Here is a 20499-nt window from a genome sequence, read left to right on the forward strand (position 1 = left end):
GCGGCGCTCATCTCGCTTTATTGGCCGAGGGAGCAGCTTCTGGCAAACCAGAGCAGCGCACGGAGACGCCGTTTACCTTCCTGCCGGAGCGGTACCTATTTATCTACTTGCACTTGGATGTGCTTTTGAACTGCTAGGTTGGCAAGAGCAGGGACCAAGCAACGGAAGCTCACCCCGTCACGGGGATTCGAACCGCCGACCTTCTGATCAAACCGCCAGCGTTCTGATTGGCAAGTCCTAGGCTCTGTGGTTTAACCCACAGCACCACCTGCGTCCCAACCCCTGTCTACCCCTCCCCTTTTTGCAACATGTCAGTGATGTATCAATGATGTATCAATGATGCTGTACAAACTGTATTCTGGGATATGGTGGGAAAGTTTTAAAAGTCATTGTCACCCCATCCTCGGGATTCAAAATTCCTCTTTGAACCTGTTGCGCAATAAACTTTGGTCTACAGCTATTTGCTCCGGTTGGTGGCTGGACTCCTTCCTTTATTCTTCAGGGACCCACAGGCTGTGCCCGACGAGCTGGGTGACTGAGCAGCCTCACACCTAGATTTTTCCATAACAGTATGAAGCAATAGCTGAAGACTGCAAAGTTATCAAGCTGCCTTTTAGGACATGAAGATAACTCAAAACTCTCAGGGATAGAGGGGGGAAATCCCCATTAAGCAATCCATACTTGCAAATGGTTTTTCTTTGTGACCTTTGATGCTGATTCTCCTGTTTGCAAGAGGAGTTAATATTCTACAGTACAGCTCTCACATCCCTTTTCCCACTTTATATGTGTGTTTAACTTTGTTAGCTTTCAGGAGGGGGAGAGGATCTGGCATGTGCGGTTTCGACATTTCATTTTGTTCCCTGGGAAAGCTCCCACCCTGCTTCCGCCTTGCCAAAGGCTCTCCAAGGCAGCTTATGGGCAAATTTTGAAACTGACTAAATATGCCATCAAGACAACGAAAGAGTAACACGGAAAGTGTAAAACACTTGGTAGCAAGTAGCATCTTGGCAGCAGAACTTGCAGCTAATGACCAGAGCAAATTCATTGGTCTTCCTCTGTTTAGCTCCTGCTGCCATTTCCCTCACATCTCCAATTTTAAATTGTAAGCTCAACAGGGCAGGGACCTAGCCTCTTGTATGGTGCAAAGCACAATGCGCATTGAGGGTGCTGGGCAGATCAATAATCATTACGGTAAATGTCTGCTTAACTTTCGTCCACTCTCAAAACAAACAAACAGCAATGTTTTGGAGGTGTTTTTAGTACTTTCATGAGATTTCTGGTGTATTTTGGGGGATATTTTGGGCTTGTGATAGGAATTTTATGGTCTTAGGTATATGGTAATGTTCATAACTGCACATACATAGATCAACACAGGAAGACCAACCTGGAACCATTTTGATTCCTAAACTGACCAAATCCTTTCTCTGAAAGGTTAAACTGGAAAAGCCTCCCCATTGTCTCTTTCCTCACAAATCCTATCTCAAGGATATGTCTGTTTGAATAAGGTGTGAGCCTGTGACCTGGCCCAGGAAATAAGTATTTTACCACTACAAAAGAATGGCCAGGCTCCCCAGCCAATCCAATCAAGTAACTTGCCAGACAGGAGATAAACTGTGACAGGAGAAAAACAACATTTAAATTTCTGTGATGTATGCATAATGTTTCTGGGGGTGGTCTTGATCTAGAGGATGGGAATTTCAAAAGTCTTTATAAGCCATTGCACAGCATTTTTGTGGGTCCTCTGCGTGTGAGGGGAGCACACTGTTGCAACAGATCAATAAAGATCAGGCTTACTAGCTGCTTTGCTTCTCAATATTCTCTGGTTGGCCTCTGTTATTTTTCTCCTACCAATAGGGAACCTATGTAAGGACTCTATATGGGCTCTTGGATACCCCATAAGGGAAAGGGCATATTTTTATTTACAACAGGCTCCAGAAAACATTTTGTGTCTTGTGCTTTCAGATCAGATTTGCATGACAAAACCAGAGCCAGAAAGCACTTGTTCAGTGGAGACAGAATTGTTCTGTGCAGTAAATGGATGCCTCTGCTCTGCCCCTGGATCTGAATAAGCAACCCAATTTCAGATCCTTTAATAAGCCATTATTTTCATTTTCAACTACAAACAACAAAAGGTTAAAAGTGTTACAAAAAGAGAGTAAAATACTGTAAACTGTCTAGGAAAAAACCACCTACATTTCAAGAGAAAACTAACATTAACATTTGGGGGGAAGGGTGTTTCTCAGCCCATTAAGAAACCTGCAACATAACTGTCCTTGTTCCTCAAACAATATTATATGGTTCATGCCAAGTTGTGTAAGAGCTTGCCCGCTTAATTCAGCTAAGCCACAATTCATGAAACCCATGGGCCAAATGCAATCCTTTGGCCCTTCCTCCCTGACTCACATGACTCCCCCCAGGTCACACACTTCGCAAACCACACCTCTCACCAGCCTTGTTTTGCAGCCTCAAGTGTTTTTGCCTGGCTGGAATTTGTCCTTGCACTCTGAAAATGCTTCATGATCGCCTGGATAGAATAGAGAGGGGTGTGTGTATGTGGAAATTAGCCTACAACACAAAGATAGAAATAACAGTAGTTGCTCCGCCCACTTTTGCCTCTGACCCCACCCACCCCTGGCATGTGGCCCCTGAAAGGTTGCTCAGGCAGAAATGTGGCCCTCGGGCTGCTACAGTTCCCCACCCCTGCCTGAGGTGCAAGAACCTTGTTCTGCCCTGTGACGCAGTCTCAGATTACCGATACACGTATGCAGGGAGACAGGCTGTCTGGTCAGAAGGTTTTGGAAGGCAATTGTGCTACTTTATTGTTTGCTCTTACTACAAGGCAGAGCGAGAGTGAGATGGGTATTTCAGATAGATACACAGTCGAAAGGGAATTTCTCCATTCATTGCAGCAGCTCCTGTTTATTCCTATTAGGTTCAGGCAGGAGCAATCGCCAGTAAATTGTTGCCTTTATTTACAGGGTTTCAAATTTTGCAAATCCATAGGCAACACAAAGCAATGAACGTCTTCTAAGAAGTCAAGTCCATTGAACTCAGTGGGACTTACTCCCCGGTGTGTGGTGGCAGCCCAAGTACAGGCATAAAGAATAAATATTTTTTAAAAAAAATAAAAACAGGGAATTAAGTTTAATGATAAAAAGCACCTTGCATACTGTCAGTTAACACACAAATACACACACATCAACTCTGTGTTTGGATTTAAAAGTGCAGGTAAATAACTTTTAACGTTATCTTGTTTCAGCCCCTCTTGGCACAGTCGTAAGCCCTTTCTCAACTGCTGAGAAAATCAAACAGTTCCCCGAATGACAGCATTTCAAAGCTTAGAAGCAACAATGTCATAACCTTTAAAAAGTAAGCTGAATTGCAGGTGCTCTAGATGGAAAAGTGTGACAGGAATTCTCTCGCATAACTAAACCAGCACATTTTCTATACAATATATTGGAAACACACACACCCCAGAACTGTGATAGAAAACTTGCTAAAAGAAGATGTGATCACTATGATCTATAGAAGCTGGAGCCCCCCAATGTTAAAAGATATTTGACTGAATATAAGGAATACAAGTGGACTTGTAAAAAAAAATAAATGTTACTGTTCAGAATGCTCGCCAGCCAGCTACCTGTGGTCCATTTCCAGGCTACTCCATTGCGTTCTATTCCAATCCCTTCCTAGAACAGCCAGTCAGCATTCTGTAGCCACTAAGCTTGATTAGCCTTCATTGAGCTGTTGGTCTCAGGGTCTCTGTCTGTCTGTCTGTCTGTCTGTCTGTCTGTCTGTCTGTCTGTCTGTCTCTCTCTCTCTCTCTCTCTCTCACACACACACACACCTTTGCCATATTGGTCCAAATACAAGCCACCCCTGAATATATGCCCTTAACATGAGATTGCTTTGAAAAGAAATATATATACAATCAATCTCCAGAATCATCCATTGGTTTTTGCAATATAAAAACAACATGTGCAACTCCTGACTTGTCTCACAATGAATAACTCACCCAACACCACCCAGGTTGATCCTTTTACTAAAACGACCAAGTATACAAAAGTTCCTCATGGTTCCTGAGGTCTCATCTTACATCACAGCTTCTCCACCTGGAAGAACTCAGGTTCCATAATACCCAGCTTTGGTGCCTATATGTAGACACGCATACCCCTAAAGGGTTTTGTTGTTGATGATGATGATATGGAAAATATTGGAGTTCCCCTTGACCATGCTGACACCCCCACTTTTTGCATTAGGAAGGATGCCTTGGTAAGGATGCCTTGAAGAAAGAGTTCTCCACCAGGGGAGAAGTTGATTTGATATCCCTGCCAAAATTGACTCTGAGCTAATTCTTCAGTGGCGCACTTTTGGGGTGACATAAGTAAAAAAAACACTGCTCCTTTTCCCTTATGGGGTACCCAAGAGCCCATATAGAGTCCTTTTGTAGGTTATGTATTAGTAGGAGAAAATAACAGAGACCAACCAGAGAATATTGAGAAGCAAAGCAGCTAGTAAGCCTGATCTTTATTAAACTGTTACAACAGGGTGCTACCCCACACACAGGAGAGGAGGAGGACCCAGAGCCATGCATGCAAGCCCTTATACTGTATGGACATTTTAAATTGCCCACCCTGGAGTCCAAGACCACCCCCAGAAACATCATACATACATCACAGAAGGGGTGGAGCCCAAGACCACCACCCAGATACATCATTCCTATATCACAGAAAAGGCGGTCTACAACAGAAATCTGAGTGCGTTGTTTATCTCCTGTCTGGCAAGTTACCTGATTGCATTATCTGGGTCTTGGCCACTCTTTTGTTATTATAACTACTTAATTCCTGAATCTAGGTCACAGGTCACACCCTGTTCATATCTTGAATGTGCCCTTAAGACAGGATTTGTGAGGAAAGAGACAATGGGGAGGTTTCCCACCTTGACCTTGCAGAGAAATATTTGAGGTCAATTTGTTCAGGACCTAATCTGTGGGGTTTCAGACATGTGGTTTATATATACAGTTATGAACACACACACACACACACACACACACACACACACACACACACACACGAACTTAAAATTCTTATAACAGGATAATGATTTTTATTTATTTCTTAAAGGTGTCTTTCATCCAGTTCTGAGCTTTCAGGCTGAACTGGTTACAGTCCTACCCATGAGTACTCACAAGTACGTCCTACCAGATTCAACGCTCCCAGAGATAAGTGGTATTCAGATTGCAGCCTTCACTAGCAATAGGCCTTATGAGGAACATGAAAATAGAAGAAGAACTCTGCTGGATCATGTCAAGGCGCATCCCATCCAACAGTCTGTTTCCACAGTGTCCAACCCCTAGGAAGCCAGCAGGCGGAATCTGAGTGCCATATCGTTCTCTCCCTATTTGCAATTCCCAGAAGCTGGAATTCAGAAGCCAGTAGAGGTAGAGCATGGCCCTCCTGGTCCAACTGGAGGATCCCTAGATCCCTTTTCATGTGTGATGAGAGAAAAGGGGAGAAGAAGAGGGTTCACCGCCTTCATCCTGCCCTTCCTGAGGGAGTCTGCCTAGAGACCTCATTACTATCATTTAGGTGCCAGGCAAAAAACATTCCTGTTTTCCCAGGCTTTGAAGAACTGCTAATGTAAGCGTTCCGAAACTCAGAGCCGTTTGATTTTACCATCTGCTTAAATTGGCTGTTGCTGCTTTAGGTTTGTTTTTAATTTGCTGTATTAGGGGGTTTTTTTGTAGGCTTTCTGTTATATTATGCCGGGCATTTGGGTGCGACCCAGCTTGCAGAAGAGGGGTTTTGCATGGGGTTAAAACAAACAAAAGTTGGGGACCACGGTCCCAGACTACCCCTGTACTTTTAATTCCTCTCTGATATTAGAATGATATTCTCAGGTAGCACCCTGTTTTCCTCCTCCCCCCCCTCTCTCTGTCTCTCCCCCTCCCTGAGAGAACAAGGGAGTAAGCATGGTTGCCTTGTTCTTGTCTGGTTGAAGGAATTGTAGAGTTGGAAGGAACCCTAGCGGTCGTCAAGTCAACCCCCTGCAATGTAGGAATCTCAACTAAAACAGCCAAGACAGATGGCCACCCAACCTCTAAAACTAGACACCTTTTCTGTCCAAGTTATTTATTTCCTACAATAAACAACTTTATTTTAATTTTTACGTGCAGGCATTTATGTGTATGTGTGTGTGACTGCAATGAACAAAATCTACTCTCTAACCAAGATTCACTAGTTTAAATGCTACTCACTCTGTGTACTAAAAGGGTTCCAACAGGTAATAAACCTTGTTATCCTATTAAATCGTTTATTTTCAATGGTACTTTTTCCCCCTGTAGACCATCCTGGGAACAACAACAAACAAACATCTATGTTGAAGAAGCTGCAGGATATAAATGATGGAAATAAATAATTAGGGTCCAGATAAGAGGGCAACGATGGTTTTTACGAGTTGCACAGCAAAGGGATGGGCATGGGGAATATCCATTGCAGTTTCAACACACATACCCACCACAAAGAATTATGATGGGCAAAGCCACACAGGGCAAAATCCTCCCATCTGGCCATCATCTCAGGCTGTATGCACTTGAAATCAGCTGGATCTAAGTAGACATGTTTAGGCTTGCATCTTTAAAGGCCTTCTCAGCTGCAACACTTCACCTATTGACACTACCTTATACAGACCATCGGGTCCACTTATCCAATGACCAGCCCGGCTCTCCAGAATTTCAGAGGGGGGACATTCCTAATCCTACCTGGAGATGCCAGAGACTGGATCTAGGGGGTTTCTGCGCGCAAAGCAGTTGCTGTACAGCTGATCTGGGGCTGAAAGAGGGTTAGGGGCAGGGCCAGATTTGGGTTTGATGAGGCCCTAAGCTACTGGAGGTAATGGGGCCCTTTATATGTCCAGCTGTCCTTTGTTGACAACAAATTGTCACTGTTTTTCATGTTGAATATATGCTACATGGTACTTTATGGACTTAATAGGTATCTAAAGCCATTTGAACATGTTGCCATGCAACCAGTCCATGCAGAATGTAGGCACCCTATATATAGAAATGAGCAAACCAGTGATATTTTAGGGAGCAGGCTAGCAGGCGGGGTCCATGACTTACATCATAGGAGCCTACACAACACAAAACACTGTTGCTGTATGTAGGTTTTATTTTATTTGTTTTTTCTCTTATATTTGGGAAATGTACATTCAGGTTTTTTCCTTTAAATTTTTGGGGGGTCCCCAAAGAGAGTGGGGCCCTAAACTATAGCTTGTTTAAAGTAAAGGTAAAGGGGCCCCTGACCATTAGGTCCAGTTGTGGCTGACTCTGGGGTTGCGGCGCACATCTCGCTTTATTGGCCGAGGGTGCCAGCATACAGCTTCCGGGTCATGTGGCCAGGATGACTAAGCCACTTCTGGCGAACCAGAGCAGCACACGGAAATGCCGTTTACCTTCCCACCGGAGCGTTACCTATTGATCTACTTGCACTTTGACGTGCTTTCGAACTGCTAGGTTGGCAGGAGCAGGGACCAAGCAACGGGAGCTCACCCTGTGACGGGGATTCAAACCGCCGACCTTCTGATTGGCAAGTCCTAGGCTCTGTGGTTTAGCCCACAGCGCCACCCACGTCCCTTAGCTTATATATAAATCCGGCACTGGTTGGGAGCCTCATCTAGTGGGCACCAGGCTGAGGAAAGCTGCTGTAAAAGGGTGAAGGTGGCATCCTTGGGACTTTGCATCCAATGTGGATGGGGAGAGGAGATAAATAAGCAAGCTGCCTCAATATATAATGCACCTACAAGAACAGGGACATGCAGTGAAATAAGAAATGTATATGACACCACCTTGAGCTCATTGGAGGACAGATGGGAAAGATATGTAACAGATGCATGTATCAAAGGCCCTGCCATTTTAAGGGACAATATGAGGAGAGCAGGAGTCCAGAGAGGAGTTAAGAAAAGAGCCTGCCTACCTGGCCTTGTATATACAAGAAGTCATCCCTCTGTATTGAGGGAAAGGGGGACTAGTTCAATCAGAAAAAAGGACCCAGCAATTGAGCAATTGCCTCTAGCAATATAAAAAGAAAATTAAAAAATTCCTTCCAGTAACACCTTAAAGACCAACTAAGTTTGTTATTGGTATGAGGGTGGTGGGAATGGATGATTGGCTGACAGGTGTGGTAAATCTGTAGCTGTCTTATTACAAAAGAATTTCAGAAATAGACTGGAAAGAGAAGTTGCTGAATTGCAACTCATTACCAAACTTAAAACCATGGAGACACCTGGTCTGAATAGAGACATTGGATTCTTATCTCATTATACATGATAAAGCTGTTTTTAGCCATCTCACCCCTTGCTTTTTCCTGTAAGACCAACTAACAATAGTCAACAGGTTTACCACACCTATCAGCCAATCTCCCATTCCCACAACCCTTCTGAGTAATACCCCTCCCCACCCTCTCACTATATGTAAGGGTCTGGTGACTTCTGTTTCAGTGTATCTGAAGAGTGTGCATGCACACGAAAGCTCATACCAATAACAAACATAGTTGGTCTCTAAGGTGCTACTGGAAGGAATTTTTTTATTTACTTTTGACTACGGCAGACCAACACGGCTACCTACCTGTACAATAAAAATATTATCCACCCGTATTCATTTTTTATGAATGCATTGTTTAACAGCAGGGAAGGGACAATCCTGAAGGAGGCCACAAAAGGAGGAAGGATACAGCTCACACCTTTTGTTATATATCTATGTCTTTGGGGCTACAATTTAGCACATGACATTTGCATATACAAAAAGGGTGTCTTTGTTGGGTGGAGTGTAAATGGACAAATTACTTTTGTCGGGAGAGAGAATGGAAACCTTACCCAGTAGGATCTCTGACTCTTTCAGGGACAATAAAAAAAGAGAGCCTGTGTGGTATTGTGGTTAGAGTGTCCGACTAGCATATGAGACCAAGGTTCGAATCTCCACTCGGCTATGAAGCTCACTGGGTGAGCTTGGGCCCGTCACTCACTCTCAGCCTAACCTACCTCAGAGGGTTGTAGTGAGGAAGAAACAGGGAGGTGGAGATCTAAAGGCATCACGTTGAGCTCCTTGAAGGAACAAGTGGGTTATAAATGCAGTAAGCAAAGCATCAAATGGATGTCTGAATAGCAGCCTCTAGAAATCACAAAGGGGGCGGGAAGAGTATTCTTTCACTCAGCTCTTGCTCTCAGGCTACCCATAGGTTTCTGGCTGGCCACAGTGAGAACAGGATGCGACTTTGGCCTGATCCAGCTCCTAATACTCTTATTCAGAGATGGACCCTAGAATTCAACATTGAGGGGATTTGCACTTCCTTTTATCTTTATAACAACAACTCCTACAATGCTATCCTAAGGGGTGGGAAGAGTTTTTGCAAACAGTGTTTAGACCACCTGCAATTCTTTCAGCTTTGGAAGTTAGCAGTGCAGCCCTACACATGTCTATCCAAAGGGGCTCACTCTTAGTGAGTATAGGAATACAGCAGTAGTGTCCAAACCTTTTTCAAAGAGGGCCAGATTTGATGAAGTGGAGGGCCATGAGGGCTGACCAAAGTTCTTGACCTTTTTTAGGATTGAAGATTTTTGGGGATTTTACCCCAGTAAATAAACTGCCACAGGGGACAGATTAAACCGACCAGTGGGCCAGATTAGGCCCCCAAAATGGACTTTGGACATGCCTGGACTACAGGATCAATCAGCAAATGACCAGAGTGTGAAAGGTAAGAGCATATGGACTCTGCTGGATCAGACCAACGGCCCATCTAGTCCACATCCTGTTCTCAAAGTGGCCACCCACATGTCTGTGGAAAACTCACAAGTGGGACCAGAGCTCAAGAGCACTTTCCCTACTCCTATGGTTTCCAACAACTGGTATTCAGAAGCATTAATGTCTCTGACTGTGGTGGCAGATTATAACTGTCTTGGCCAGTAGCCATCAATAGCCTTCCTCTCCATTGACTCGAATAATCCTCTTTGAAAGCCACCCAAATCGGTGGCCATCTCTGCTTCCTGTGGGAACAATATCTAGTGGTGTCACCAAATATCTGGAAAATGGGATCTAGTATAGTAGTGGTCAGTGTTAGAAACAGATATGAAAACTAGGAGCTGAATAGCACCTTAAACCTAGGTTATGGGCACAACTACGGAATGTCTAGGCACTCTTTTTCATAAGAATACAGAGCTGAAATATGAATGAACTGCAGCTAAAATATTATGCTCATTTTTCACATGTTCTAGTCCTTCCCCTGCACACCTCACTAATATTCTTCAAGAGGGTCTCTTCTCCAATCTTCAGAGAGTAGCTGGAAGTAGGGAGGCAGAAAAAAGGTCCTCCTTTCCTTCCACTCTGCAGTTTTAATCTGAAATCTTAGGCGCAATACTGCACCCAGGGCTCAGAAACGGCTCACGCTAATGAAATTCCCTGTTGCGAAATGTGCCTAGAACAATGGGAGTTTCGAACACTGGAAGTGGTAGTAGTGGCAGTGGGCGAGGATGTCAGCATGGTTATCTCAAATTCTCTGCATCCTGCCAGGGTGTGTCTGGGCTTAAATCTGCAGGAGTTCCCTCAGCAGTTCAAATTATTGGACAATATACTAAGATCTTCATCCCTGGGTTGTTGTTTTTTTTAAAAAAGAGAAAGTGGGAAGACAGAAGCCTGAAAAGATAGGGAGGTGGAGAGAGAAAGGCACACCTTTTTTCTAACATACCTGGTTCTCTTCAGGAACCCACTACTAGAACAATCCTGTACATGTCTACTCAGAAGTAAATCCCACTATGGTTGATGGGGCTTATTTCCAGGTAAAACGGCCGTTTAAGCTAGAGACACATCCTATATAATTAAAAGTAAGCAATTCATTCAGCAGTTCCAGCAAAGGGTTGGAGGTGAGTAGATTATACACTGACAAAGGCAGTGGAGAACCGAGATGGGATTGGACATACTTCCTATTTCACCATCAAAGCTTCATCTTTGGTGGATGAGATTAGCAGGCTCCATTCACACAACTCCTTGTTGTTTTTTAAGAAAGATTCCTGGGAAGGGAAGGCTGGCTGTGGTGGAAGTCGTAACATCTATCCAGTTCCTCTTGCTGTGGTGAATTAAATCTGGCACCTCCACTGAAATAAAATCCTCCAAATTCTATTTTCTCTACCTAACAAGGGGTAAACATGGGCTGGGGGATCACTGACAGGTGGAAAGACCATGAATATCCTTCTTCTTATTCCTAGTTATTTGTCTTTTGGGTAGATTAACTCTGCAAACCCATTTCAGCTCAGATGAAACAATCTAACAACCTTCTTCTCAGTGACAGGATTCCTAAAAACACTGTATCTCACCTTCCTTTTTGGGGAGAAGGGTAACAATTCTGATTGCACATAGGCAGAGAGACACTGAGGACTAATCAGGAAGTTCAAAGTGGTATTTTAAAAGACATTAGTTTGTGTTATTTTTGAAAGACCCACTACCCATTATCTGTTGTTTGAAGGGTGGGGGGGGGGCAGTACCAGTGGGAGAATCATTAAGAGTGAGAAGAAGACATGGCAATTCTGCCTCTTCAGTTTTTGGTTGGGTGGGCAAGACATCTCCAGGTGCTATCTTTAAAGGAAAACATTGCCATTTTGCCCCTGAGATCCTTATCTCTTTCCACAGTAGAGTGGGTGGGAATCAAAGAAGGGGTTTAACATAAACCAAAGCTACCTTTCGCAACACACAGTGCTCTCTTAGAAACATTATCTCTGTGTTATTTATTTGGGGGGAGGGGAGGTCAACCAAGACTTCTTCATTTTTACAACAGCTGGAGAAGAGAAATATCTTCCACAGGAACAACTTACTGAGAAAGCAGCATCATAGAATGCACTCTGGTTTGTTTGTTTTTTGGAAGGGTGACAGTCAAATATTTGTATTTGTTAATGTTAGCCTTGGCATCAATAACTGCAAAACTAGGAGCAGGAGAGAGAGAGAGAGAGAGAGAGAGAGAGAGAGAGAGAGAGAGAGAGACCAGCCATTGCTATCTCAGGATATCTTATCTAGTTTAAGAAGGGAGTGTCAATCACTATAAGACTCTTATGGGGGGGGGCATTAACTACTGCAAGAATCTTACCTATATATTTTAGGTTTGAAGGGAGGAGAAAATCAGAAGGGGTGGCATCAGCTGATGCTGTTACAGAACTCGGCTGTCTCTTATATTTTTGTAGGGTGTGTGAGGCCTTAAAAAAAAATATTAAGGGGGGCTGGTGGTAGCCAATGTGAGACTTGTCCAAATTTTTTTCATAAGGGAGGAAGATTTCTGAAATGTTATCACTGCTACTACGACTTCTGCACTGTATTCTTAGGCTCGGGGTGGGGAGAGCAGTAAAAGTCAAGAGGAGGCTCGTATCCATTTTTGTTAAGGAAGGAGCTGGTAATTTTTGGAAGGAGCTGAAGATTCCTAGGGGGCAACATCACTCGAAGCTCTCTTAGAAAGCCCCATTCCCTGTTTTATTTACAGGGTGGGTGGGCAGGCTGTCAATGTAAGATTCTCTTTTCCCTCTCTTCAAGAAGGGAAGGCAAGAACCAGCAAGGTGGTACCGCCAACATCAGCTAATACTTTCTGCCCCCTTCCCTCTATGCTGCTGCTACTGAAGTATATGGGTGGGGGGCTTGTCAGCCCATGCAAGCTTCTCTTCCAGTCTTCAGGCAGGGAAGGGGGAGATATTAAACTCTGAGGGTGGAGAAGGGGCAACAGCAACAGCTGACTCCTTCCCTGTTGTAATTTTAGGGGACAGAAGAGACTCAAACAACGCTGCCCGTTCTTCAGGAGAGAACCAGAAGGGGCAAAGACTCCCCACTCTATTTAATTGGGGGGGGGGCAGAGAATCGCTCAATGCAAGAATCTGAACGGGCAAAGAAAGACACCGGTGCGGAAGGGGTGGGGGGCGCAGAGAATCAATTAGGACAAGGCTCTTTAAGGATTGCTCCTAAGCCGAGAATCCGAAAGGGCCGCTTCAGGCAACGCTCCCTTAGACTCCCCCCCCCACTCCTCTATTTTGGACGGCGCGGTGGGGCGTTACCTAAAGCCAAAGCCACTTCTCTCCTCCCCATCCCCCAACCCCAATTCAGTGGGGAAGCTAGCCGGGGTGGTTTTTTTTTGCCCCGGGTGAAGCCTCCAAAGGGGCGCTATTGAGACTCCCAGCCGGTGTGTGCGTGCGCGCAAATGCGCACGGGGAGTGTACCAAGCTGGGTTTTTGCCCCGGGTGAAAGAAAGCCTAGTTTCACTCCTACCGTAGACCCCCCCCCCACTCCTCTATTTTCGACGGCGGGGCGTTTTCCAAAGCCTCTTTTCTCCCCCACCCCAGCAATCCCCCAACTCACCATTCCTGATTCTCCGCCGCTTTGGGGTTGAATCGGATGTCGCTGTTGACGCTGAACAGGACGTCCTGGTCTCCCAGCGGCGGGACGGGCAGCTTGTACAGCGGGTGCTCGAAGAGAGCCGCCAGCTTGGAGAAATACGCGCCTTCCTCGTCCTCCTCCTCGTAGCCCGGCTGCTGGCGAGGCCGGTGGCCTCCCAGACGGTTCCCCGGCTGCTGCTGCTGCCTCCTCTTGCTCGGCTGGCCGTGGCGCAGCTCCCCATCTTGGATGAGCGCTTTCTGGGTCAGATCCGGCCCCTTTGGCTGCTGCTTCTCCTGCTGCGCGCGCTTGAAGGCTTCGGCCCGCTCCGAGGCGCCTTTCTCCAGCGAGTGCGAGCTCACGTTGGAGCTGGGGTCGCTGCTGAAGTCCTGCAGGATCCGCAGCGTGTGCTTGCTAGGCCAGCCCGCGGCTGCAGCGGCAGCCTCCGAGGCGCCGGCCCTCTCCGCCGGCGCTGCTGCAGCCGCTTGCTGCTGCTGTTGCTCGGGTAGCTCCGGAGCCGGCGCCCAGCCCCGCGCGCCTTCCTTCTCCCCGGCTCGGCTGGCTGCAGCGGCGGCGGCCGCGGCGTGCGAGCAGGAGCAGCCCGCGTTGGCGCTGCTTCCTCCGGCTCCGCCAGCGCCTCCTCTGCTGTCTCCGGCTCCGTCGGCGCCCGCCGCCCGCTTCTCCAGCTTGGGCAGCAGGTCGATCATGATATGCATGGTGCAGGCGATGAGGAACACCATCAGGATAAGGATCCGGAATTTGCGCACCAAAATCATCTTCATGGCTCGGTTGGAAAGGAGGAGGAAATAAATAAATATATATATATATATATATTGGGGGTTAATTTGGAAATAAATATATGAAGGGACCCCAGCCAGGTGGGAAGAAAGGCTGGCTGGAGTTGCGTGGGCTTTTTCACAGAAAAAGAAACACAAAAGCGTCGGGACTTCCCGGTCCGGTCCAGCCAGTCATTTCCAGAAATAAATGAATCGGTTTTTCTTTACCCCCGCACCAGGCAAGTCTTTTTAAAACCGAGGAGCAGCCGGCGACGGAAGCAGCAGCAGCAGCAGCATCGCGATCTGTAGAGTTGCAAATTAAATCTTTCTTTCTTTTTTAAAGTCCTCGGAGCCCCCCACGATCGGACGGGTTAAATGCAGGAAGGGGTCAAAACAGATGCAAAAAATAAAGAGAGAGTCGGATGTTGGACGTGACCTCCCCGAATGCACACAACATCGGCCTCTTTTTGCCTTGGGGGGGAAGGGAGGGAGAAAGAAGCCAAGGGAAATAAAGGGAAAGAAATCAGCAGCATTTAAAAAAGAATTAAATTAAAAAGGTAAAAGGAGGGGGGTGGATGAGGAGATTTCAGAAAAGGACCATAAGAGAGGGGGGTGATGGTGGAGAAGGAATCAGCCCATTATTTTTCTGGTCCTCTTGTTTGAGCTTCTCTTTTCCTACCCGGTTCTCTGCAAAACGAGCGAGGCGGCTGCTGGAAAAAGGCAGGAGGCGAAAATCTTCCTGCCTTCTCTCTCTCTCTCTCTCTCTCCTCTGGCCGTTTTCTCTTCGCTCTCTCGCTCTCTCCCTCTCTGCGCGACTGTTTCAAAACATTGGCTGGACGCTGGTTTTTTTCTTTAACATGTTTCTTTCCGGAGCTTCCTTCCAGCGCTTGGGCGAGAGCGATCGGCTCATCCAGGAATTGGGTAGCGAGAGGAGGGGGGGGGGTTGAAAGGACAGAGGTTTTCTCTTAAAAAATAAATCAGTGCAGGAGAAAAAAGAAAACCCGCACTATATATAAGAAAAATGCAATACTGTCATTTGCTCCAAAGAGGAAGGGGGAGAGATAAAGAAATAGTAACCTCCCAGATGACCCAAAATAGAGAATTTAAATAGGGTGGTGCGGGGGGGGGGTGTTGGCGAATTAGAAGGGGGGGAATAAAAGATCTATCGAAGCATCACATTCAATAGCGGTCCTTCTTGGAGCAAGGCAGCAGCTGGGGTTGTATCCGCGCTGGGCTGTGCGGATCTGCTTTTCGTGGGGAAGAAGAGGAAGGGGGTAAATAAATGTGAAAAGGCAAAAAAGGAAAAGGGGGAGGAGGAGGGAGAGAGAGCGCGCTCGGAGGGAGCGTTTGGCAGGTGCAGCGCGATTCCCCCCTCGGAGCCACACTGAATGCCGCAGATTGGCTGGCCGAGAGAGGAGGAGGCAGCGCCGGCCTTCGGTGGGTGTGTTAAAATATTATGAGCAAGCCATCCACCCAGACGTCATAGTTAAGAGATTGGCTAAATAAATGCTACAGTGATAGTAACAGGAAAACCTCAGCCCAAAAGCTGTCTCTCTCTCCTTTCCCCCCAGTATCTCTCTCATTTTTACTGCAGATCCAACTAGGGCAAAAAGAGGGCGTCTTTTTCTCAAAGGTTTGACGAGGGGAAGGCCTGGTAGCAGGGGAGAAAGAGAGAGAGAGAGGGGAAAGGAAGAAAATCTATGATTGCAAAGTATGAGGGCAGTCTGGCTGCGTCGGATCAGAGGGACTTGAATTATTATTTTAATATATATTTTTTGCTGTTGTCATCGTCTGCATTACACAGAGCACATTTCGCAAATGAGACGCAAAGGAGAAGTGCATCTGGCTCCTTTTGCAAGGTCATTATTTTGGTTTGGGTTTTGTTTTTTACAGAGGGATGAGAGATGCACACAGGGTGTGTGTGTGTGTGCACACATTTAATGCAAAAATAATCAATCCATAAATGCACACGTAATTGCTCCCAGAGCAACTCTCCAGGGTTAAGTAGGCACACCAGGCCAGATTTTATTGCGGTTTCTGTATGCGATGACTGCAAGATGAATCCAAAAGCCACTGGAATGAAACTGATTGTTGGGTCAGGAATAGCCAACGTGGTGCACTCCTGATGTTGTTGGACCCTGATTCCCATCTCAGACCCTCCAAGTGTCCCTGTTTCCCAATGGCATCCCCAGATTTACAGAAGCATTCCCAGTTTCTGATTTGATCCCAGAACATCCCGCTTTTCCTTAGGACGTCCCTATTTTCATTGGAGGAATGTTGGAGGGTATGGAGTTATCCGACCCTCGAGCCGCCTAAAGGCAGCCCAGTATAAGGAAGCTTTTTGATGTTTAATGTTTTATTGTGTTTTTATATACGTTGGAAGCTGCCCAGAGTGCCTGCAGCAACCCATTCAGATGGGTGGGGTATAAATAGTATAATAATAATAATAATAATAATAATAATAATAATAATAATAATAATAGAATACAGTGGTACCTCGGGTTAAGTATTTAATTTGTTCCAGAGCTCCGTACTTAACCTGAAACTGTTCTTTACCTGAAGCACCACTTTAGCTAATGGGGCCTCCCGCTGACGCCGCAACAATGGAGCACAATTTCTGTTCTCATCCTGAAGCAAAGTTCTTAACCTGAAGCACTATTTCTGGGTTAGCGGAGTCTGTAACCTATAGCATATGTAACCTGAAGCATATGTAACCCGAGGTACCACTGTAAAGGTAAAGGGACCCCTGACCATTAGGTCCAGTCATGGCCGACTCTGGGGTTTCGGCGCTCATCTCGCTTTATTGGCCGAGGGAGCCGGCATACAGCTTCCGGGTCATATGGCCAGCATGACTAAGCCGCTTCTGACGAACCAGAGCGGCGCACAGAAACACCATTTACCTTCCCGCCAGAGTGGTATCTATTTATCTACTTGCACTTTGACATTCTTTTCGAACTGCTAGGTTGGCAGGAGCAGGGACCGAGCAGCGGGAGCTCACCCCGTCGTGGGGATTCGAACTGCCGACCTTCTGATCGGCAAGTCCTAGGCTCTGTGGTTTAACCCACAGCGCCACCCACGTCCCAATAATAGAATAGGATGTCCCTATTTTCATCAGAGAAATGTTGGGGGGTATGTCATCTGCTCCAGCAAGCATGTCCAATGCTCAGGGGCAATGGGAAGTGCAGTCCAGACTTTGCACATTCACCCTCTTCTGTCTATCATCCATCCAGGCAAGCAAGAACCTCTATGAGAGTCCAGGGCACATAACAGCCAGGCAAAAACCCTCAAGGAGGCTGTGATGCAAGGCCAGGGAGGGGTGTGGCTTGGGGAAAGAGGGTGTGGCCAAGAGAAAGCCCCAAGAACCAGACAGAGAGGCTTGGAGGGCTGCAATTAAGCCCCAAGGCTTAGGTTCTCCAACCATGCAATAAATGAAGATAACGTTGCAGAATAACTAAGAAGTTCTTATTGGTTTTCCAATATTCCCCCAATAATAGCCGAATTATAACAATATCAATTAATTGTAGCATAGTGGTTTAATGCCTGCAGGTCCTTGGTTGAAATGTCAGTTTAGTCTTCGACACACTGGGTTGGCCTCCCTCTGCAATGTGCGGCTAACATAAATTGCCTACTTTAATTTGTTACGGGGATTACCGAGACAATAATATATACATTGCATTTATATAGACGCCTCTGCACCCTCATCCCTTCCGATGAAGGTTTGATATGATTTTGATGAGCAGAACTCAGTTGGGGGGTGGGGGTGGGGAGGAATATAACTATTTCTTTTTAGGAATTAAGCTCAACGTCTTCTCCTGTGACTTTCCCAAACTGTTTCACGCTCTCAGTTTCTGCTGTGTCAGATGAATATTACCCTTGATAATGCTTCCCCTATTATAAACACAAGGAAATAATGAGCTCTTAATGGAATTGCTTGCCATTAATATGGGTTTTTTGCTGGCTGATAAATGTAATAAAATGAACTCTTTCGTATATGGTGGCACCTATTGTGATTTATCATTATTTTTTGCCTGGAAACAGTTCCTGTTCTCTTTCTCTCTTCCTCTTTCCCCTCTCCCCCCACATTATTGATATGAGTAGCTAATGTCAGCAAGTCTGGTGTATGATCTTGTGACTGAACAACAAATATAATTATAGAAATGTAACACAGACAACCGTTTGCAACTGACTGTTGCGTGTAAGACTGACAATCAGTGTTCTTTTAAGGAGCAGAAGTTTTTTTGTGGCAGGTACCTAGTAAGTACCTTATTTTGGCAGAAGTGGATGGTAGTTGCAGGAATCTTCTGTAACTTTTATTTTATTGGGGGAGGGCAGAGTTGAATGAAATTCACAGGCAACATTGCCCCTTCTGAGTCAAAGAATCCTGCCAAATTCCAAAAAGATAATTGTCATGGTTTTTCTGCTGGGGCAGCCACCACCTTGGGGAGGGAAGAATTAATCACTTAATCTTCCATGGTATTTTCAGGACAATTGGTCTGAAATTTTCAGCTATGAAAGAGGTTCCTCTGGGCAAGAAACCTGCTACGTTTCAGGCAAATCAGCCCAGTGACTTTTGCACTAGGTACCTTTAATGTGTTTTTTCTTGGGGTGGGGGTGGGGAGAGGAGGACTAGAAAGGATTCACTTCGGGATAACATCTTTCCCTCTGACTACAAGCTATACAGTGGTACCTTGGGTTACATACGCTTCAGGTTACATACGCTTCAGGTTACAGACACCGCTAACCCAGAAATAGTGCTTCAGGTTAAGAACTTTGCTTCAGGATGAGAACAGAAATCACGTGGCGGCAACAGGAGGCCCCATTAGCTAAAGTGGTACCTCCGGCTAAGAACAGTTTCGGGTTAAGTACGGACCTTCGGAACAAATTAAGTACTTAACCCGAGGTACCACTGTACTTGTCAGTTACCACAGAGGTATCCCTAGGCGTACTCCCCGTTCTGATGTTCTCTCTTTCTTCACCATGGTGAGATTGCTCAAATGATAGGCTTGGGGAAATTGCTTTTAGCGGGCATTTGTCTGCAGCATTTTTGGATACCTGGATCATCGAGGCGCCATGAAACAGTTCCGTGGGTGTCTGCTTTGACACACAGGCTGGTGTGTCCTGCTTCACGTCTAACAAGCCCAAAATCTCACTGAGACACCTCACTTCTGCTTGACATTTAACTCCCCCCCCCACCAAATCTGATGCACACTCCAAGCAATGAGCATTCGGGGGCAGGGGAGCCAGTTGATTCTCCTAGGTTCTGGCTAACTCCACCTATAATTCATCAAGATTCAACTCCAGCTCTCCTTTCTGATTCAAAACCACCTGCCTAGTATGCTCCCTTCAGAATTCAGAACTCAGTCTTGGATCTGCCCATGACCTCATTGACGCTGCTTTGTCTGCTTTGATTTCTAAATTGACTTCTGTCCAAGCCTTATTGATTCTGATCCCTACCCCTATCCCAAAGACTAATGTTGACAACTTGGATGATCATGGAAGTAGATGAAGCAATACCTGCCCCATTTTAGTCTCTCTCTTTGCCCATTTTGATTGCTCTGAATGAGCAGTCAGGGATTATACTGGGGTGCAATTTATTTATTTATTTCTCAATGGGCAGGTATTGTTGTTGTTGTTGTTGTTGTTGTTTATATACTGCCCTATACCCAGAGGTCTCAGGGTGGTTCACAGAAAAGATCACAACATATATAATCAGAATAAAAGCAACCCAATAACACACACACACACACAGACACAGAAAAGAGCCATATTTTAAAAGGGTATAGGATGTCAAACAGATCAGCTAAAGGCCTGGTTAAAAAGGAACGTTTTTGCCTGGTGCCTAAAGGTGTGTAATGAAGGCACCAGGCGAACTTCCCTGGGGAGAGCTTTCCACAAATGGGGAGCCACTGCAGAGAAGGCCCTGTTCTCGTGATGCCACCCTCCAGACCTCTCGAGGAGCCAGCACACGAAGGAGGGCCTCAGAAGATGACCTCAGGGTCCAGGCAGGTTCCAAAGGAAAGAGGCTTCCAGGAATCGCAGCCAATATGGTCTCTTGGATAAAATGGTGGTGAGAGAACGATGGACACCACCTTGAGCAAGGGAGGATAAAAATGCACAAACGAACAAATTTAATCCTACCCTACCACCCATCAGATGATGTCACAAGTGATATCAGCTGAGGAGTCTGGATTGGCTGGAAATGGCCTTGTGGGCCAGATTGGACTCCCCCTGGTGGGCCAAGATTGCCCTGCAGGCTGGAGGTTCTCCACTCCTTGACTAGACAAATGAATAGGGAATCTGTGGCAAGGCAGGCACTGGACAACAGCTCCCATCATC

At 45.9% G+C, this 20499-nt stretch overlaps 1 protein-coding gene across 2 annotated transcripts in view; it reads right to left on the minus strand.

Moving 5' to 3' along the window:
• FAM20C (FAM20C golgi associated secretory pathway kinase) overlaps positions 1 to 15546 on the minus strand; it is a 105546-nt gene extending 90000 nt beyond the window's left edge. For both annotated transcript variants that reach the window (XR_014001904.1, XM_081169531.1), the window contains exon 1: positions 13373 to 15546. Coding sequence is in view for 1 of the 2 variants with exons in the window: in XM_081169531.1 (XP_081025657.1) it covers positions 13373 to 14169 (797 nt within the window). In the remaining variant the exon portion in view is untranslated. The remainder of the gene's footprint in view (positions 1 to 13372) is intronic.
• Between the last annotated feature and the right edge of the window lie 4953 nt (positions 15547 to 20499).

Source organism: Podarcis bocagei (assembly GCF_964188305.1).
Source record: "Podarcis bocagei genome assembly, chromosome: 14".
In the NCBI taxonomy this organism is placed as follows: domain Eukaryota; kingdom Metazoa; phylum Chordata; class Lepidosauria; order Squamata; family Lacertidae; genus Podarcis; species Podarcis bocagei.